At 40.3% G+C, this 19986-nt stretch overlaps 1 protein-coding gene across 6 annotated transcripts in view; it reads left to right on the top strand.

Moving 5' to 3' along the window:
- Positions 1–19986, top strand: part of Rgl1 (ral guanine nucleotide dissociation stimulator like 1) — a 265738-nt gene that overhangs the window by 134676 nt on the left and 111076 nt on the right. For 5 of the 6 annotated variants that reach the window (XM_074047269.1, XM_074047267.1, XM_074047268.1 and 2 more), the window contains one exon: positions 216–326. The exons of the other annotated variant lie outside the window; for it this stretch is intronic. In XM_074047269.1, coding sequence (XP_073903370.1) covers positions 216–326 — 111 coding nt within the window. Of the gene's footprint in view, positions 1–215; positions 327–19986 lie in introns of those variants that run through there. 6 annotated transcript variants of the gene reach the window in all.

Here is a 19986-nt window from a genome sequence, read left to right as displayed (position 1 = left end):
CCTGATATCACAGGAAGGGGTTTCCGGCCAAGAAAATCTCTGCGTTCCCTCTATCACAGTGTGTCTTTTATCGCTCTGATTGAAATATTTATTTTGAACAACCCATCTTGTGCCCTGAGTGCTGTTGTAAGCAGCAAAGCAGCTGGGTTAGATTGTGGTTAGAGAGAAGGGGGGAAAAATATTCTTTTTCTTTCTCTTTCTCCCATCTCTGGCAGAGCTCGATTCAGGACTGGGGTGAAGAGGTAGAGGAAGGAGCTGTTTACCATGTCACCCTCAAAAGAGTCCAGATTCAACAGGCTGCCAATAAAGGAGCAAGATGGCTAGGGGTGAGTAGAGCTGGAGCGATTGTGAGCTTTGGAATGTCAGTGTCTGTGCTTCTGTGAATATCATTATTATTTAGCAAAGGCAGCTTTTTCTTTCTTTTTTTTTCTTTTGCCCTTTTTGGCCTTGAAAAGGAAACTGCTAATGACCAAGTGTTTGCCCTAGCTGTCCAGGTCTGTTTTTGTACTTGATGTTTTCCAAAGCTTCTTCCCTAGGCTTGTCAATAATTCAGAACCTCTTAGAAACATCTTGAGGTATTTGGCAAATAGATTGGGGGTGGAGTGGCAGAAAATGACACACAGCGTAACAGGCCACAAAGCAGCACTGGGCTAAAGAACTATAAGCAACTTTGTCCAGATGGCACCCTTTTCAAGCCTGCCCTCCATCTATGAATGCAGACAGCCTCTGCCCTACTCCCAGAATACCCAGAATGCTCAGGGGACAGATCATTCCAGACTTGCTTCCTTTGAGGGTGGCAGGCTTCCCATTGTGACCTCCTTTCTATAGCCTTGGAGTGTGCTTAGTGCCCACCACTGACTTCCCAGGTAGAGTGTGAAGTGTGGATGGAGGGCTTTGTGAAACTGCTGCTTCCAAGAATGAGACCATTCCACTGAAGCTCTAACATCAGGTGGGGTCATGTCTGTTCTTAATTCACCCAGCGGATCTTTCAACACATAGCAAATCAAGGGACTGTGTGAAATGGAAAGCCTAGTGACAGGGTCACTACTTGGGCAAACATGAACATGTAGAAGAATGAAGGAATTCTTCCTCAACTAGAGATGGAAGTCCGTCTCTGGAAGAGTGGTGAGCAGCAACACAGGAGTCTTGGGAAAGAACACAGTGGCTGGGGGGAGAGGGATGGAGTGTGCTTTCACCTGATCTCGTGCCACCACACTCAGGCTTTGTGGTGGTGGGCATCAGAGCAGGGAACATTATGCCCTCGTACCCCATCTGCACTAGCTTCAAGTTTCAGAAAATTCACAATGTTTGGAGTAGCCTTCAGAGGTGGAGTGTGAAATGCCCAGGGCCTCGTGTGCAGAGTAGAAGCAACATGTGACTTGTAAGTCTCAGAGTGCAAGGCAAGAGGACCAGCGGCCACCACTTCCTCTGCCTGGGAGCTGACCCGGGCTTTCTCTGCTTTGGCCTTCCCTGTTGCTGCGCTTGGGCTGAGATACCACCCACTAGGACAATAGACTGTTGGTGACATGGCAGGTCTGTGAAGATGGGATCCTTCCCAGCAAAACTCAGAGGTCTTCACTTATCAAGCTGGCCCCTTACTCAGAATAGGATTTTAAAGCTAGTTAGGTGCATCGCCAGCAGACCTGACAGGAGAGCAGAGCTAGCGTTTCGACCAGTCATCATTTTGCTTTTGGTAGTTGTGTATATTTTATTTAAATGTATTTTATTTAAATGTGGTGTTGGTGTGGTTTGGCCTATCAGGCTATTTCCAAATGATTCGTATGTTCTGAACCATTTTCCCTCAAATGACCATTATGTTTTCTGGTGTTGGCTTGTTCCCCTCTTCCTAATGGGATGGATGTTGTGTGGGTGACAGTTTTAGTTTTTAGCTAAATATGATAGCAGTGAATATCATAGGGGACATGTAGGAGGTGGTTTGCTCTGTAGGCCATACCCATATAGCCTACTGCTACTGGACTCTGCTCCTTCTTTTCTGTCCCACAGCCCACTGCCCACAGTTGTCTCACATTTATAGAGTTCAGAGGTGGTTGACCCTGGATTTAACAGTAGAGCTGAAAAGTTGAGGAGGAGGGTGATGTAAGATTGGTTCTAGATACAATCAAACATGGTGGTTCATGCCTGTAATCCCAGTAACTCAGGAGGTGAGATGGGAGGATCTCTGTTAGTGGCCAGCCCAGGCAAATGTTTGTGAGACCCTGTCTCAAAAAAGAAGCTGGGCATGGTCGTTTGAGGCTGTAATCCCACTGTGCCAGAGGAGAAGGGAGAAAGATTGAGGTCTGAGACTAGCTGGGGTAAAAGCATGAGACCCTATCTGAAAAGCAGGCTAAAAGCAAAAACACTGGGGGTATGGCTCAAGTACAAGGCCCTGAGTTAAATCCCAAGTAATGAAAAAAAAAAAGATTGGTTTGACTTGATGGAGGAACCTTCCTCCTTCACCCATTTCAACACAGTGTGATTAGCTGCTCCAGACACACTCCTCAGGAGCCAGTTCTGAGAACTCTCCACCTCCACCACCTCTTGTTCTCTTGTCTTAGGTGTCCTGTGGGGAAGCTCTGTCTTTGTACTTGAAAATTCCAGACTTAATTAAATATGGCTCAACCAGTTGAGCCAGAGCAATTACAAAACTCATTTGTTTGGGACCCAGTGGCTTCCTCGTGTTTGTTTTCCTGCATTCCAGTAACCTACTCAGAATTCTTCCAAGTAACCAGTTTTAGAGTTAAGTATTGAAGTATGACAGCAACCTAGGTGTATTATGATTATCTCTCTTTTTTTGTATACACAAGGAAACTAATGCCTAGAGAGGTTGAGTTACTTGTGAGGGTCACATAGCTAGGAAATGCCAGAGGCCAGCTCAGCACCCAAATGGTTAGGTCCTTTCTGTCAAGAACTGCCTGGGATCACAAGGCCATTTCCCTAATAGTAGATGAGAACATTGGCTCAAAATGGCAAGGGAGCTGTGAGGAGCTTTCCTGAGAGATTGCACCTGGTACAGGCCTTAAGAAATGTGGCTTTCTGGTCTTTATGCTTTGAATGGTAATTCATGCTGTAAATTGTAAGACCCGTATCTTAACAATAAGCTCTCCATGTTAGACATGCAAAATGTGGTACACCGAAGGTAGATGAGGTTATGTAGCACACAGGCATAGGCACAGCCTTGTTATAGAGCTGTAATGCTATTCAAAGAGTCCAAAATGTGGAGTACAACTTTTATATATTTTAGTACTAAGATATCAAGATAATTAATATTTGATTCAGGGAAATGGCAATATTTACACATTCTCAGATGTGAAGTATCATATAATCCCAAACAATTTTTAAGTCATTGCATTTTATTTTGTTTGTTAAAATTTATACTTAATTGAGCTTTTGAAGTAAAACTCTATGTCTTTGGTTATAAAATATATCAAGTATGGCCTAAGCCTGGTTTGCTCACATATGCAGCTGCATTGTGCCATTGATAGTAAATGTAGGTTGTCAACTTTGGAAGACCAAATGTTATTGAAATGTTGAACCATTTTTTCTTAACAATTCCATCTTAAGCTGAGATAATTTTACCCACCTATAACCCTCGTAGAAAAGTGGCTACAATTCTATATCATAGAATTACAACATCTCAGGATTGAAAAAAGATATTAAAAGTAATTCTGTCTTACCATTTACTTAGTTTGTAGAGTGCTCAATGATTTTTGGAAGGGAAAATGGTCAACCCTGGGTATTTGTCTTTGATCCAAACATTGTGGTTATACACTGGATTCTCTAGAAGCCAGAAATTTACCATATTAGAAGGAATACTCAGAGGGTCATAGGAAAAGAATTCAGCATAGGACAGACTCAGGGTCCAGAGAAATCTGTCGAAGCTAAGATAAGTTTAACATAGGGGTATTTGTTTCACAGATAGGATTGTAAGTGCCAGGTCAACTCTGTGAGACTTGTGGGGAGTAGAGAGACCAATGGATACTGCTATATAATGCTGGACTTCTGTGGTCATGTAGTCCTCATGGTGCCTTCCTTCCTTCCCTGCATCCAGTGTTGCCCATCCTCTTTCCCACATGGGCTCTTGAATGTTTGTTAGGCTGAGTTGAAAAGCTTGTTAGCTAGGAGACTGGTAAAAATAGTGAAACAGGACAGAAGGATGCAGAATATAGAAATACAGGGAAGTAGAAATCTGGCATTAAACCTAGTATTTAGGTAAACTGTGGCCAATACGAAGGCTATGGGAGCACGATGGTAATAAGCATCTGTAGCAACTTCTCTGGACTGAGAGGTTGACTCACTTGGATACACCATTTGCATTAACTAGCATTTCAGTGGTATTGCTGTCTATATTGCCTTCATGTGCTTACAGTTCTGTGAGTTGTGAGAATTCTCTCTGACCCTCCACATCTGAACGAGCTGTCCCTTCTGTGTGTTCTAGAGCATTCTGTATCTCCCTGTTAGGCATTTACCTCATTCTCTTGTAATTATTTGTGTCTCCCACTAGACCATTGCAACCATGGCCATTTAGTTGGGAGAAAATAAATGTTTGTTAAATAAACAGCTCAAGCTTCATCGTTCCTTGGGGGGATTAATATTGTCTTGATAAATATGAATGTGTGGTTGCTTCTTATTGAACACAAAGTCAACCTGGAGCTGTTAGCTTATGAAGAGGAGGAGAGGGGCATGGGAATGAGAGAAATCAATTAGGTAATGATTATAGATATCTCAATGTTCCTTCTGGAACAAAGCAGGGCACAAACAAAGGTAGTGATTATTCATTTTAACAAAAATTCCCCTGTGCTTTTTTTAAAACCAAGAGGCCCAGTTGCACTTGTCTTACTGCTGAATGATGAGGAAAGAAAGGCAACGCATGAGTTAAAAAGTGTCAACAAGCATTATAATTGTGTTTGGCTGGAAAGTGCAGGAGTGGGGTTTTAGAATGGTAAGGAGATAAGCCCTGGAGGAGCCTGCAGTTTACAGTTAGTCATCCTTGTTTTCATCCAGGCAAACAGGCCTAGATGTCTGTTGGAGTGTTTAATTTAGGCTTTAGAAAGTAAATCCAAAATTTAACAACCATCCATATATGAAGCAACTGATATATTTCATTTTGACCTTGGGAGCATGTTTCTAAAATAATTAATGCAATAATATGGCAGCCTGTACCAATCAAGAAAATATAGTAAATTTGAATTGCCTGAGATACTGTTGTTACATGGTACCTTTCACTGTTCTCAAAATCTGTTGGGATCTGTGTAAGAACAATGTAGCATGTAATCAAAAATATCTGTTTCAGTTTACCAATCCACAGAACACCATATTGAGTTTAAATACATGTCTACCCCTAGTGAATAGTAACAGTTCAGATATTCCCGGTACATTAAGTCTTTATACTTAAAAGTGTACATATTGTTAAATTAATATTACAAACATATTTTATTCTTCTGTGAAATTTAAAGTAAAAGCCTCTTGGAGTTTTTTGTTCATTTTTGAACAGACTGGCTTCTAATTCATGATCTTCTTGCCTCAGCCTCCCAAGTTCTAGAATTACAGGGGTGAGCTACCTTGCCTGGCTCTGGAATTTAAATCAAGAAAGAAAAGGAGAGAAAAAAAGCCAATACTGTGCATTTCCACTTTAGCACTTAGTTGGAATTTGTCACTGCCCTAATCTACTTACTTTAGTTTCCTTTGTTCCTGGTATAGATTTGCTTTTAAACTTCTCCCTTCTAAATAATCAGAACCTCATAGTGTCTTTCCTACATATTTTATGTTAAAATGTGCAAAAAAATCACTAAATACATAAAACATTTAAATTTCTACCATGATGTTCTTTTTTGCAGAAAAAAAATAGATTTCTATAAAGAGAAGAAGAAAAGTATTGGAAGTAGGAAGATAATAAATGTTGCTTCATTCCCTTAGAGACTCAGATAACTGTCTGGGTCGCCAGTGGGTGTGGCTAGCTCCACAGAGTTGATCTGAAGTTCTCTGAAGTTTCTGGGTCACTTGTGGGTAAACTTGTCTAGCAAGAAACTCCCCCACTGCTGCTGCATGTCGTGTTGTATGATTCTACCATCTGTATTTGAGCGTGCTAGCTGTTCCTTAGATGCCATTCTCTTATTCATCAACAGCGCATTTTATGCCAGATACATACCATGTTGAATATTGGGGATACAGAGTAAGGTAAATAGCCTTGTTCTGAAGGAGATTACAGGAAATTCGGGAGGGGGTGGGGGTGGGGACTGAAAGTTAAACTCATTTCAATCTGTTGTGATAAGTGTGATGTCTGCAGGGAAGCCCTGCAAGGGAGAATTGGCATATCATATAGAACCAAGGGTGGGCTGTTCAGGAAGGCTGCACAAAAGAGAGGGCCCTGAACAGCTGAGGAGGAGTTAAGAGAGGGGGTGTGGGGCACTAGGGGCTGTGGCCAGCAGGAGCCCTGTGTTTGGAAGCCTGAGATGAGACTCTTAAGTGAGTGTCAGCCTTGGGAAGAGGCAAGGACACCTGGTGGGAAGGTATTAAGGAGAGGGAGGGCCTAGAGGAAAAGGCATGGGCCAAGTTCTTAGGAGCTGTGGTTCTCAGCTATGGAGTCACTAAGCTATGGAATTCACTTTGTGCTGAACACTGGGGCAGTCAACCAAGGGTTTTAAGCAGAGTGGCACAGTCAGATTTGCACTTTATAGTGATGACAGACAGCTGAAGTGTAGATGCATTGGAAGGGAGCCAGACTAGAACAAGGAGACTCTGAGAAGGCTTTCATGGTAATGAGGTGAAGAAAGGCATGAGGACCTGAATGGAAACTGGCAGCAGAAAGAAGAGGGCTGGGGGTGGGATTGGGGGGGTATAGGTGTGGAAGGGAGGGTGCTGGGGTGGAAAGCAGAAAGAGGAGTCTTGGCAGGCCTGAGTTTTAGGCACCTGACTTTCAAAGAGCAGGTAGGCAAAAGCCAGTTGGCTTTTTGGGGCCAGTGGCATGCTCTTCTCTTTGGGTCAAATGTACTGGGCCAGACCTCCTCCATGTAACACACTAGCAAATGCCTCCTTTCCCATGAGAAGAAACACCAGATCCCTGCCTGCCTGATGTGTTCATGTCTAGAGACAAAAATCTCAGTTTAGGCTCATCAGGAACAAGGCAGAAAGCACTGCTTGGCTTCCAGAGAGCCAACAGAGCTCTCGGATTCCAGAGAGCTCTGCATAGCTGGTTTCTTTTCTTTTTTGTCCTTTTCCTTTTAAGTCTTGTGTTTCCCTACAAACTAAACAAATTGAATCTGTAGGTTGTGGAGAAAGAATAAATATGGAACCCACAGGACTGTGATTACAGAGTGGTATTTTAGACAACGGCATTTAAACTTATAATTGTGTTGTTAGGGACATAAGAAATTTTATGGTTAAGTGTCCTGGTCTTTTTCCAGGTTCCTACTCAGTGTCTTTAAACCCTCCCTGGCACTGTTTATCCTCACTGCTGGCATTACCGCTCTTAAGGACTCACTGTGATTGCTAGTTCTAGTCCTTGTATAAAAGAAATGTTTTAGTAACATCTGATGCTTGCCTGCTTTACTGCTACCCTGTCTCAGTCTCTGTCTGTCTGCCGCTGTCTGTCTGTCTTCCTGTCTCTCTCTCTTGCCCACCCACCCACATATGCACACCCTAAATATTAAAATGTCTTTTTCACATTTTACTTTTTAGAATTTGTTACACCTTTATAATGTCACTCCATGGCCTCTTTATATAGTTGATCAAAGCTTAATTTTGTCTTGTTTCGCATGGTTTTCTTCAGTCAGGTTATTGTGATCACCTTGTTAATTTTACTCTGACTGCTGTGTGTTCAAAAAAGAATGAAAACAGAGAAAGAAAGGAGAGGAGAAAGGAAGAACCAGCTTACAGCATTCAGTAGGAGACACCACCTTGTAGGAAGCTACAAGTAGGAAGGTAGTCTTGTGCACACAATCACGTTATTAACTACTGGTCCTTTTGCTTAACGCTGCAAATGCCTGCTCCTTTTCACTGGTGTGGTTGTGTACTGTGTTCTGGTGCTTTGAGTCTGCCTGGATTGGTCCCTCATAGTCACTTTTTCCTTTTCACTATGTAGCATATGACTTCTGAGGGTAGCAGTGGTGGTGGTCGATGGTGTGTCATTGGTTCTAGAGTTTTGTGAAGTTGTATAAAAAGACTCATTACCCTACATTTTCTAGCCTGTAATTGTGTATGCCATCTGTGGCCCATACATTTGAATTCATTTCAACCTAGTTAAAAGTTCCCCCAGAAGTTTTCTGAATGCTTCCTCTTTTTTGCAAAGTATTCAGCAGTTCAACTTTTTTCGTTTCTTTGTTTCCTGCAAATTTACTCATATTCATCTTTTACAAAAATGAAGCCAAAGCTGTGTTTTTCCAGCTTCATAATTCTAAAGAGAATTTGAAGGCACAAACCATGCTTTTTCTTCATGGTCAGTGACATCAACTGAGTCTCTCTGCAGCTTCCTTGCTAGTAACTCTTTCCTAGGTACTTGCCACAGCTTCTGTTACTGCTGGGGATGGACTTAGAATCCATGGACTACTTTTTTCTAACAAATGACCATTTAATGGATCTAGGTAAAAATAACCGAAACTGGATTAGACATTGGCTAAAAATAAAATGCTTTATAGTCATGCCTTTTCCCAGTTAAAATTGCAACACTTCAAGTTGTTTGTTGAGATAACTGATACTCCTAAATAGAAAACTCAGGAAAACGGAAGCATTTGGTTAGTTTGTAAAGCGCAGGGAAAAGATTTGCCACTTCATTCCAAAGGTTGACTCCTCCTAATGATACACCGCAATAAACAAGTCCATTTAAAAGGGATTCAATCAAGCATTAACAGGGCCCAGAGCCAGCCAGGCCTGGCTGGGGAATTAGTACATGGTTCTTTCTACTTTGCTGCGCTTTCCTAGGAGCTGCCTCCCTCTCCTCATTGTTCTTCCTTTTCAGGGTTCTTTTCAGCAGGAGCCTGGTGGAGGAAGGTAGCCTAGGACACTGGTCAAGAGATTGAACTTTGGAATTGCAGAGATCTGGGTTCAGACTCACCTCTGCCACATGTGAGCTCTGTGGGCTTGAGCTATGAGGTCAAGTAAGTTCTTTAAGTCTGAGTTCCTCACCTGTGAAGTGGGATAATATTAGTGCCTTCCTGATGGAATTGCTGTGAAGTATAAGTGAGTTATGTCTGCAAGGTGCATGGCATAGTGCCCAGGATACAGTGTGCACTGGCTTACTAAGTGGCAGGGCTCTTGTCAGCACCCACACACAGTCAGGACCCTCTTTTGAGTCCTGCTGTGGAACATTGTAGAGGCCAGGGTGGTTTTCTTACATGTGGTCCTGAAGCTTGAGGTTTTGAGTAACCTTTGATTGCTTGGCTAAGCAACAATGTTAGCAAGGTTTTAAGACACGTTCCTGACACTGCTCACTCATTTTACACATCTGAGAGGGAGACACCACCTTGGTAGGGTTTAGTAATCCTTGTTTATTTGAAGTAATATCTACTGTTGTGTTTTCTGTGTCTGGCCACCTGCATAGTGAAAGACTGAGCGATTCCTTAGGCTCCAGTATTTTCCATTTCAGATTCCTTCAGCTTTTCTATAGCTAATTTGTTGCTTAAAAAAAAAAAAATCTCACTACTTTACAGTGGGCCATATTCTATCTTTTATACCCAGTATTTCTGGTGGAAAAATGGGCGGGCAGGAAACAATTCTTCTAAAACTCATTTGATAAGCATTATACTAGTCTTAGTTGAGTATAATTTAGGATGTTAGCAAAAAATTACACTTACATCATAAATTTCAAGGCCTAGGTTACACTGCATGAAATAAAGGTAAAATTTCTTGCCATGCTACCTGTCGATCGGCTAATACAATATTTGAGCCCCAAAATAGTAAGAAACTGAATTACTCCTGAGATTGTGACTTCAGACTGTCACATGATTTTTAAATCTTAGGTTTCCTCATTTGTGAAATGGGGCTGATACCTGCTTTTCCCAAGACTTATGGGTTTTGCCAAGATCACAAGAGGTAATGGATATAAAAGTACTTTTTACTGTATCAGTTGTTATACAAACATAAGCCTATTCTTATCATTGTTATTTAAACTAAAGGCCTTCATTTTTTTCTTCTACTCACTATCTAGGAGCTCAATGGACATGTGGTTTATTCCTTAGTCCTGCCTCTCTTCCCTTATTCTAGAGGGAGTATTATTATCTCTTCTTTTCACTTGCTGAGCACCCAATGATATCTCCATGCTTAAGCAGAAGTAGTGTTTCCTCTGCCATCTAGGTTGCTACCCTGGTTCTCTAGGTGCAGACTACTAGGCTTCTGTCTATAGATTGGTCATGGGAATAAATATCTCATGTCTTACAGGATTCTGAAGATAATTTCCATGAATCTTGCATATGAAAACCTTTTATTTTTCTCTTGAATTCTCCTTTTCTTTCTGCTACTTTTAATTTGCTGCAGAGAGGGTGGGTGGAAAGTACTTTCAGCCTTGCAGAGCTGCTGGAAAATCAACTCTTGGTTGGAGGCCAAATCCCAATGTGGGATTTGAACTCATGACCTAATGCCAGAGGCAAGAAGTTACCAACTGACCTGCAGTGACCCTGGTAAAATGTAGGCATTTAGAATACTTCCTTTGAGCTGTACTGTTGTTGCTTGCTGTGTTTTCTTCCCTCTCCTCTTTTCCTGCAGTGGTCCTGTTCTCCCTGCTAGGAAGGTGGTTCTAAAAACCTATTTTTCTCACTGTCTTTCTATTTGCTTATTACAGATGCTTCCTTCTTGCTCTCCTACTCTCCTCTGTGAGTTCCTTTTTTTTGTTCTTGTTCCTTCCTGTCCTTCTGGATTAAAAATAGTCTCCAGGTCCTTGGCTGCATGGCCACAAATCTGACCTTCCTTCCATTCATCTAGCATCTTACTAACCTTTCTTATTCTCTAAAGATATTTGCATCCCAGCATCTACTTTCTGTTAATTTGTACCTGTTCTCAACTAACTTAGTAGCAAAGTGACCCTTGTACTGAGAGCTGTAACTGAAAACTAACTCTCTTGTCCAAAGATGCTTAATAAGTGATTTGCTTGTTAAGTGTTAATGACAAACACTGAGTTCTCTCTTTCCTTCTAACTCTGCATGTGGTGCTAGAGAAGGGACTCTGATAGACTGACTTGGGATGCACGTGTAACATTCATCTTTGTGCAAAGCAATGACACTGTGTTCAGCGGAGCTCAAGAACTAGCTTTTAGATAACATGCAGTGATGCATGGCCTGGAGGGACCTGTTGCTGTCCTGCTCCCACACTGGTGTTTAGCTCTCAAGTGTTTCTTCATGAGCATTCTTTGCTGAGATTTGAGGGTTTTGACATTCTTTATGAAAGTGGCTTTCTATCCAAGATTGATCTAGATATCTACAAATGAGTGTCTGCTGGAGGGATCAAGGCTTGTAAAACTCAAGGCTGGGCTAAGAAGTACTGGTAGCCACAGCTTGATTTCAGCCCCTCCCCCCAGCCTTTGTGCTAAGTTAGGGCAGCAGGGTTGATGGCTCACTTGGTAGTGGCAGAAGATGATAAAAAGCTTCCTTTCTTCCAGCCCTCCAGTTCTCGGTGTGGTGAGGTCTCCATGAAAAGAGCTGCTCCTATTCTTAGTTGAGACCCCTGGGTTGTAGATTCCATCATCTATGGTGCAGTACGTATTTATGTGCAGCCCTCTCCTCTACCAGTCTGTCTGCCTGCCGTGCTTTTGTGCTGCCAGGCTGACTGGTGAACTAACTACTCAGCTTTCAATTCCAGGTCAGATGTCACCTTTGCTCTTCTACTTTCCTGGTCTCTTCTGGATTAACTATCCTTTTATCTGGGGTTTCCTAGCACTTTACCAAAAGCTCTACTTCAACAGTATCACACTATTAATGTTTTTTTCTTTTTTTTGATACAGGGTTTCTCTTATGTAGCCAAGGCTGGCCTTGAACTCATGATCTTCCTACCCCAGCCTCCTAAGTGCTAGAATTACAGGCATATACCACCATGCTAGGCCCTTAACTGCTTTTTAAAATGTTTTTCTTTGCCCTATTCATTTGAATACCTCGAGGGCAGGCCATTTTTAATTAATCTTTGTATTTTTATAACCTGGAATAGTGTCTGAAACACAGTCAGTACTTGGTAAATATCTTATAAATTGTTTGGCCTTATCTCTATTATAAAATATGTATCTGTAATGGCAGTTTTTTCCTTGCCACTGATAATGTTGTCAATCTCATTTTTTTTAAACAAAAGGAAAACATTGAAAAAATGAGCTAAATTTAGTTTCCGTCTCTTCCTTCAACTAGTGGACACAATAAAATAGGAAAATGCTTTTGCTTCATCCTTGTTATTATTTGACCCACACATTTCATGATCTTATGAAAAGTGGCTTCGCTATGATGGTAACCTTTAAAGACAGGGTGACATGGAATTTAGAGTTTATCTGTAAACTTATTGTAGGCTCAAGTCGTAGGTCTAGGACAACAAATGCTGGAGAGGATGTGGGGAGAAAAGAACCCTTACACATTGCTGGTGGGAATGTCAGCTAGTATAACCATTACGGAAAGCGATATGGAGGCTCCCTAAAAAACTACAAATAGAACCGCCATATGATCCACCAAATCCACTCCTAGGGATATACCTTAAGAAATGTAAGTCAGGTTACAATAAAGGCACCTGCACACACATGTTTATTGCACCATTATTCACAATAGTCCAGCTATGGAAATAGCCCCGATGCCCTAAAACTGATGAATGGTTTAAGAAAATGGAATTTTATTCAGCCATAATAAAGAATGAAATTTTGTCACTGGCAGGTAAATGGATGGAACTGGAGAGCATCATATTAAGTAAAGTAAGTCAGGTTCAGAAAGACAAAAGTCACATGTTTTCTTTTGTATGTGAAAGATAGATCCAAATACAAATATGAGCATTATCATATATACATATATATGTAGAACATGTTTAAAATAGTAGGACTAGTAGAGACTAAGGGAGGAGGGAGAATAGAAGAGAATGATGGAATGAGTAATATTGAAGTACATTACATCTGTGTAGGAACAAGACAAAATGAAACACACTGAAAACTGTTGAACAATATGGGGTAGGGAGAAAAAGGAAGGAAGAGTAATAGAGGAGGTTACACAATATATTTATAGGTAAAATACCAAGGCAATATACCAAGGCAATTTCTGCATTGAATTCCAAAGTTATCCTACTTAAGGTGTTTATATATCTTACTATAACTGATATCTGAGGCCTATAATTTGCTTTGGATTTATATAAACTCAGTGTCAAGGCCAGCCTGGCTTTGTTCTGCTTAACACATTCTTGTAGAGGTCTACATCCTCCATGCACACAATAATGCAGCCTCTTTTTTTGAGCTGAATGTTGCAGCTTGCTATATAGCCACTTCCTGTGGTCTGCTCCTCTTGGCAAGACTCACTGGCAAAAGTTGACTTAAAAAATAAGTCACATGAATTACATAATATTATTGTATGTATACTGATTTTTGTTAATGAAGCCCAAATTCACTTGCTCTCTTGCCTTCTCACACTTCAGTCTGTTAACTTACATGTTTAACTCTTAAGATTTTATTTTAAGCCCAATGTAAAGCCTAAGTTGCTGGTGTTCAGAATTGTAGTTATTTTTAGGTATGGCTCACTAAGACTATCTCAACTGTGAGTGGCTCTATCAAAATCAGGTTTTCTGACTGCTGCTCCTTAACCTTCTTCTTTGCACAGGTAGCCCATAGGATATGTGTTTACTTTGGAAAAGGAGGAGGAACTTTAAAAAACCATGCTGTTCTTAAAAGAATGTTGCAACACCTTACACATTTTGTAAAAGAAGAAAATATCATCCTTGATCCTATCATGAAAATACAGTTCTTTTGTTTTTGCTTATTATCTTCTGCTTTTCACAGACTCACATTTTAGCACGGTTGTAATCAGTTTTGTAATCAGCACGTAATATTTCTCAGAACAAATTCTCTAAAAGTTACTTTCTGGTTTGAATTGCTCATCGTATTCGTTTTGTTGCCAATGTCATAAAAATGCATTTGGACTTTGTGTTAATGGAGTTTCAAGGTGATAATGCTTCTCAGTGGTTTGCAGCCTTGTTTCTGTTCCTTTTCCTTGTGAAATATCTCATCTCATCTGTTATCAGAGCCCAGTTCCTCATAAGGAGCAGATCGTACAATGTGAGATGAGGGTATATGGCCAAATGTGCAGGGGGATTCTGCAGCAGTGGATGGCTCCCCTTCCTTCTGCTTCCAGATAGCACTGTGGGTCCAGAGGCTCCAAGGGATGTGGGACCAGAACTCTCTAGGGCTGGGCTGTTCAATATGGTAACTACTTGGCATTCATGCCTGTGGAGCACTGGCAGTGCTGCTACTCCAGATTGATATGGTCTGTCCATGTAAAATCCACTCCAGATTTTGAAGACTTGGTATGAGAAAACAATGTAAAAATCTCAGTAATTTCCTGTTGTGATCACATGTTGAGATGATGATATTCTAGATATAATAGGTTAAATAAAATATATTAGTAAAATTAATTTCACTTGTTTCTTTTCACTGTTTTTAGTGTGGCAGCTAACAGTAGACCTCTGACTAGCATCATATTTCCAGTGGACAGTGTCGCTGTCAGGCCTTACATTTCAAAATGCAGGTTGTAGTTCTTCAGTGAGTCCTAAAGCCAATTTCATGGGTTAAAAAAATCAGTACTTTTAAATTAGAACAGAATGGAATAGAAAATATTAGAATGGAATTACTAAGAAACTTTTTGTTTTAAACATATGTGCATGTGTACTGGGCCCCATGTAAAAATTTTTTTTTTCCTTTTTACTATGAATCATGGTTAAAAAGTTTACAAGTCAGTGTTCTGGGGTGGTCTGGCTTAATCTGAAGCTTTACTGGGAGGCCTGGTCTGCTCTGTAAGAGGGCATGTTGGTACCAGAAACACCATATAGCTTTTAGGTCTGGTTGATGGAAGCTTTTCTGGAAATCTTCAACTAAACCAGATCCTGCAGGAAAGTAAACTGCACAATCAGTTGTCATTCAGGAGGCTTCCCGAATAAAGGTGAATGAAGGATGGATGCAGCATTGTCTGCTGAAGCCTGGATCTGTGTGCTCAGCCCTAAAGCATCCCTGGAGGCCAGAGGGACATTGGTGTGATTACTTACTTCTGGAAGACTTTTTCAAAATGATCTCATGGGTGGTGATACTTTCTAAGAAGCAGGGTGGTTCCTTAGCGACCTTGGAGTCATTCTGGACTGACCCTTAAGTTCTCGCCCCACCAGGTTCTGTTGAAATCAAAAGAGGCTCTGTTGTATCCAGGATCACATCAGCCTTCTTCCTGACTGTCAGAAAAGATGTCCTTGCTGTACACTAGACGTACGGGCAGTCACCAGGACTAGACTTTTGGCTGGGTTCTAAATAAAGGACACTAAAAGCCACAGAGAGAAAGGAAAAAAGGATCCAAAAAATGAAGTTTATGGGGTTACATGGACTTGTATTTTTTCTGACAGTTGTAAAAATTCTTTTGGACTGACCCATTTTTTCTTTCTTAATTAAAAAAAAATCTGGCAAGCAAGAGTAAGAAATGTAAAACATGTGACTAATGCTTTAGCTTTTTCTCCTGGAGCCAGATTCTTTAAAATTATATCTTAGACATGCTTGGTTTTTTAGAAACAATTGCCCACAAAAGCCACCAAACATTTGTTTCTGAAACTTGTAGGCTTAGATGGCATTCATTTTGAGGAAAGAATCCTAAAGCACAACATTTAGGAGTTACTGAACCAAAGTTGTCTTCAGTGATTTCACTCTGGTGAATTAGATTACCCTAGGAACTGACAGAGGTCCAGGCAGCCTTTGGCCTCTACTTTGCCTGAGTATTTCCAGTCTTGTTGGTAGTCACCCAGAATTTTTGAGGGAGTTAAAACTAAATGATCTGCAAGCTCCTTTGTTGATGGAAAGGACTAGGACTCCATCGACAGACCGGATTGACACTCAGGAGCTGTGCTATGTTGATCTCTTCTGTCTGTTAGCACAGACTGTTCACTTATTTATTCACTTATTCTCTCAAATTTGAGCACCAATTATATGACAAATATTGTTCTTGGCCTTTATAGGAAAATCATAGTATTTTAGAGTACTATTCCAGTAGATTTGAGGACCTCCAAACTGAAGTTCTAGTCTCCCTTTCTGGTGATTTCCTTTCTAGTTCACTATAGCTAACTAGATTACTTTCCTCTCACTCTTTTCCCCAAACTTCTTTCTATTCATCACTCAAATTCCAGTTGTCACACTACGGCTTCTTCCATGAATCCTTTTTGTTTTTCCAAAAGGGTGTGGTAAATGATCTTTCTCTGCACTCCAAAGCACTTTGTACTTTTGGACACCACAGGTAATCATCTTTAGGTTGAACTGTGCAAAATCACCATTTCTATAAGTTAAATTTTATGGCCAAATATTGGCAATTTTATACAGTTCTAATATTAGCTGTGCTTTGTATGGACTTAAGATAGGTCTCTTTGCAAATGTGTTACATTTAAGACTTACATTTAGCAAAGATTCTTTGGTATTTTTTTAAAGATAGGAATTATTGTCTCATTAAACTGTCTCATTAAGCTTGTGCTTAGAGAGTTGATTTAAAAATATCTACCTATGGAAGATATTGTTACTAAATTTAATTTTGTTAGGTTTAGCTATATTTTTTCAGTTTTTTTCATAATCTAAAAATTCTAATTCAGTAAACCAATATATCAGCAATAACTCTCAGTAAGTTTTATGAGGGTCTGTGTTGTATTGCTAGAGATATCTCCTCCCAGGAATATTCACTGGCTCACATTGTCTCACCGCCCAGCCTTCCTTGCCTGTCTGATTTGGACATACATCTAGCTAACTCATTGAGTGCCATCATGTCTATGGTGATCCCAGGAGGGAGTTGGCGGTATAATTTTTTTTGACGTCTATGAGTGTCATGTCTGTAGTATCCCATGCTACCTTCATAGGGTCAGAAAAGGAAAGGAAGTTAGTTTAATATGATTTTGGTTTCCTCAGTGATTTCATATTAGTTCCTATCAATCACAGTCCATTGTTTCTAGTCTACCTTAATTCCTGTCTGAAAATTGGTTCCTTTTCTTGTTGTCACCCTTGGACATCTCTCTGATTATACTTCTGTGAAGGTTTCATTCATCAGTGTTGAGATCACAGCTGCTGGTTCTTTCAGTGCCCTTTCCAGTTATTTATCTGTCTCTGTAGACATGAAAACACTTAAAGGACTAAGTGCTTTTCTGTTATTACCTTCTGTGTCCTGGGCTTTAGTTTCCTCTTCACTGTGGTGGTCCTTCCCTTTCCAGTTCAAAGATCATTTTCCTTGATAGGTAAGATAGAAGCATAAGAGGGGTGAAGTAGTTCTGCTTTCTCTGTTACCAGTTGACATTACCGCACCCACCAGCAATGGGCCACTCCCTTCCTTATTCTTGCTCCTGGAGTAGCTGAAAAAAAATCCTTTTTCTTGACCTCAACATTTCTCAGAAGACTCAGTACATTATGACTATTGACTTTCACATTATCATGTTTTGGACATGTGCAACTCTTAAGTATATGTACGTAGAGATAGACCTTCTTTCTACCTTTCATAATTTAGAAAACCTGTACAACCATTGTATTTGTCAGTATTTTGTTACTATAATGGAATATGTGAAGCAGGTTAACTTTATAAATAAAAGAATTTCATTTAATTCACATTTTTGGAAGCTGAAGGTCTAAACAGCATGGCACAGGCTCTGAAAAGCCATCCCCACCTTGCCCATGTTACCACATGGCAGATGGCAATGGTGGGAGCACATGCAAGGGGCGGGGTGGTGATTACCAGCAAGCCAGATGGATTCCGACAGCAAGATCCCAACTGACCTAAGGAGCTTCCACTAGACCTTACTTCTTGATGGCCCTATCTCCCGACATCACCACATTGGTGATCAAGATCCCAACACATGAGTGATTAGGGGAAAAACAACACTCAACCTACAGCAACTGCCTTGATTTATTTTGATGTTTTATTTCATTTCATATTTGAATATTTGTCTCACCTTTCTTGAAGCCCCTTTCCTGTTACAGAAAGTTCCTAGTAATTTTTTAAAAAATAGTGCCTGTATAATGTTTGCGATATATGTCTGATACCTGTATGGGACCTAATCACTTTTCCCCAAGGTTTCTCTAAATCCTACAGCACTCAGTTTTTTATTGTGTCTGAAGTAACAGGTGTTTTTATTTCTGCCTCTCAGCAGAGTAGATAAAAACCTAGAACGGGGCATCCAGAGCTAGTTGTGACTGCTTATGCAGTGAGAGGGAGAAGCCAAAGATAATCCTAAGATTTTTGGTGTGGTTGAACTAAGAGAATAGTGGTATTCTTAGCAGAAACAGGGTTGTGGGAAGAAGAATTTCTTGTGGTGTTTGTGGGAGGGTAGTGATATGATCATTTGGATTTTAGACATTTTATGCTGAAACAGTTCCAGATTAGAAGAGATTTAGGATTAGAGGGATATATTTGGATATTATTTATTCATAGGTTGGATACTTTAAGCAGTAAGAATGAATGGTATAGAAAAAATAGAAAATAGAAGAGGGTTGAGGGTCAAGCTCAGGTAATGCCATACCCATGGGGAAAGAAGATAGACAGCAGTTAGCTTAGGAGTCAGAAAAGGTGTTAAATAAACAGTAGAACCTGACAGTTTATTGTCCTTTACCACAGCAGAGGCCAAAGTTTTAAGATGTTTTGAGTCTTATATACTCTAAAAATGAGAAATGCCCTCTAACTTTTGGACATTTTAACTTTGTTGTAGCATATTTAAAAACTAAACATGAATTATAAGTTCTCTGAATTGCCCAAACAGCTTTCGTCTCATAAGAAAGACCAGGAGGCCATCATTCTTTAACACATACCCTGTCAACTCTTAATATATTACAAAGCTGGTTACTTATATATAGTCATAATGAAGTTCTCTGTTCACCATTCAGAAGAAGCAAATTTGAAAAGAGTGGAGCTTTTAGAGGCACACACACTCATAGCAACAAAACCTAGTGCAAGGATATGGTCAAATGTCACCTCCTTGGTGAGGCTTCCTCTAACCCCTCATTTAAATATAATCCTTCCTCACTGTGGAAATCCTTTCCCCCCTTTTGGCTCATTTTCTCCTTAAAGCCACTGTCTGACATACCTTTTTCTTCACTCATATCTTTGCTTATTATTGTTGGATTCTCTGTTTTCTGCATTGGCGTGAGGCTCCACATGGACATGGGTTTGGGGGTTCCCTCCCCAACCCACTTTATACCCAGTGCTGTGGAGAACACCTAGAAGATGAAAGACACGATAAATATTTGTTGAATAGATGTATGTAAGAAAGAGATGATGATTAAACACTAGGAAAACAACTCAAAAAGTGTAGGCAGATGGGATCTTTAGTTTGGAATAAGCACCTCTATCTATATCTGCCTCTAGGGTCCCTTGTAGCAATTGGTGGCCTACTGAGCTGTGAGTAAAAGGTTAAACCATGCTCAGGATATTCTACTTTTGATGGCAGAAAAAGAACATTTCCATCAAAAGAAATAAAACTTTTCAAATGTTGGTGTTTGAAGGGTCCCACTTTAGGGAGATAACTCCTCTATTGATCATTAAATTCCTTCATGAAGGATCACTGTTATATGGTTTACATGTAATGGTTTCTTAAATTTTGTTATTTCTTTGACCTTATTCACACTCTGGACAACTTTCTTCCAGATCTACCTGAAGGTATATAAAGGGTATTAGCTCCTTCCTTCCAAGTCTCAGAGACCGTTAGTCAAAAGTTATGGAATTAGCTAAATGTTGGGATTACAGAGAAATACCTGGTGGCTAAACTAAAAAATGGCTGACCTCTCTCACTGGTTTTGCTTCCATGCTGACTGCTACTTTATTGTATGATATCAATTTGTGCCTC

Source organism: Castor canadensis, chromosome 11 (genome assembly GCF_047511655.1).
Source record: "Castor canadensis chromosome 11, mCasCan1.hap1v2, whole genome shotgun sequence".
NCBI lineage: Eukaryota > Metazoa > Chordata > Mammalia > Rodentia > Castoridae > Castor > Castor canadensis.
The sequence above is the reverse complement of the archived record's forward strand: the minus strand, read 5'-3'. Positions and strand labels throughout refer to the sequence as shown.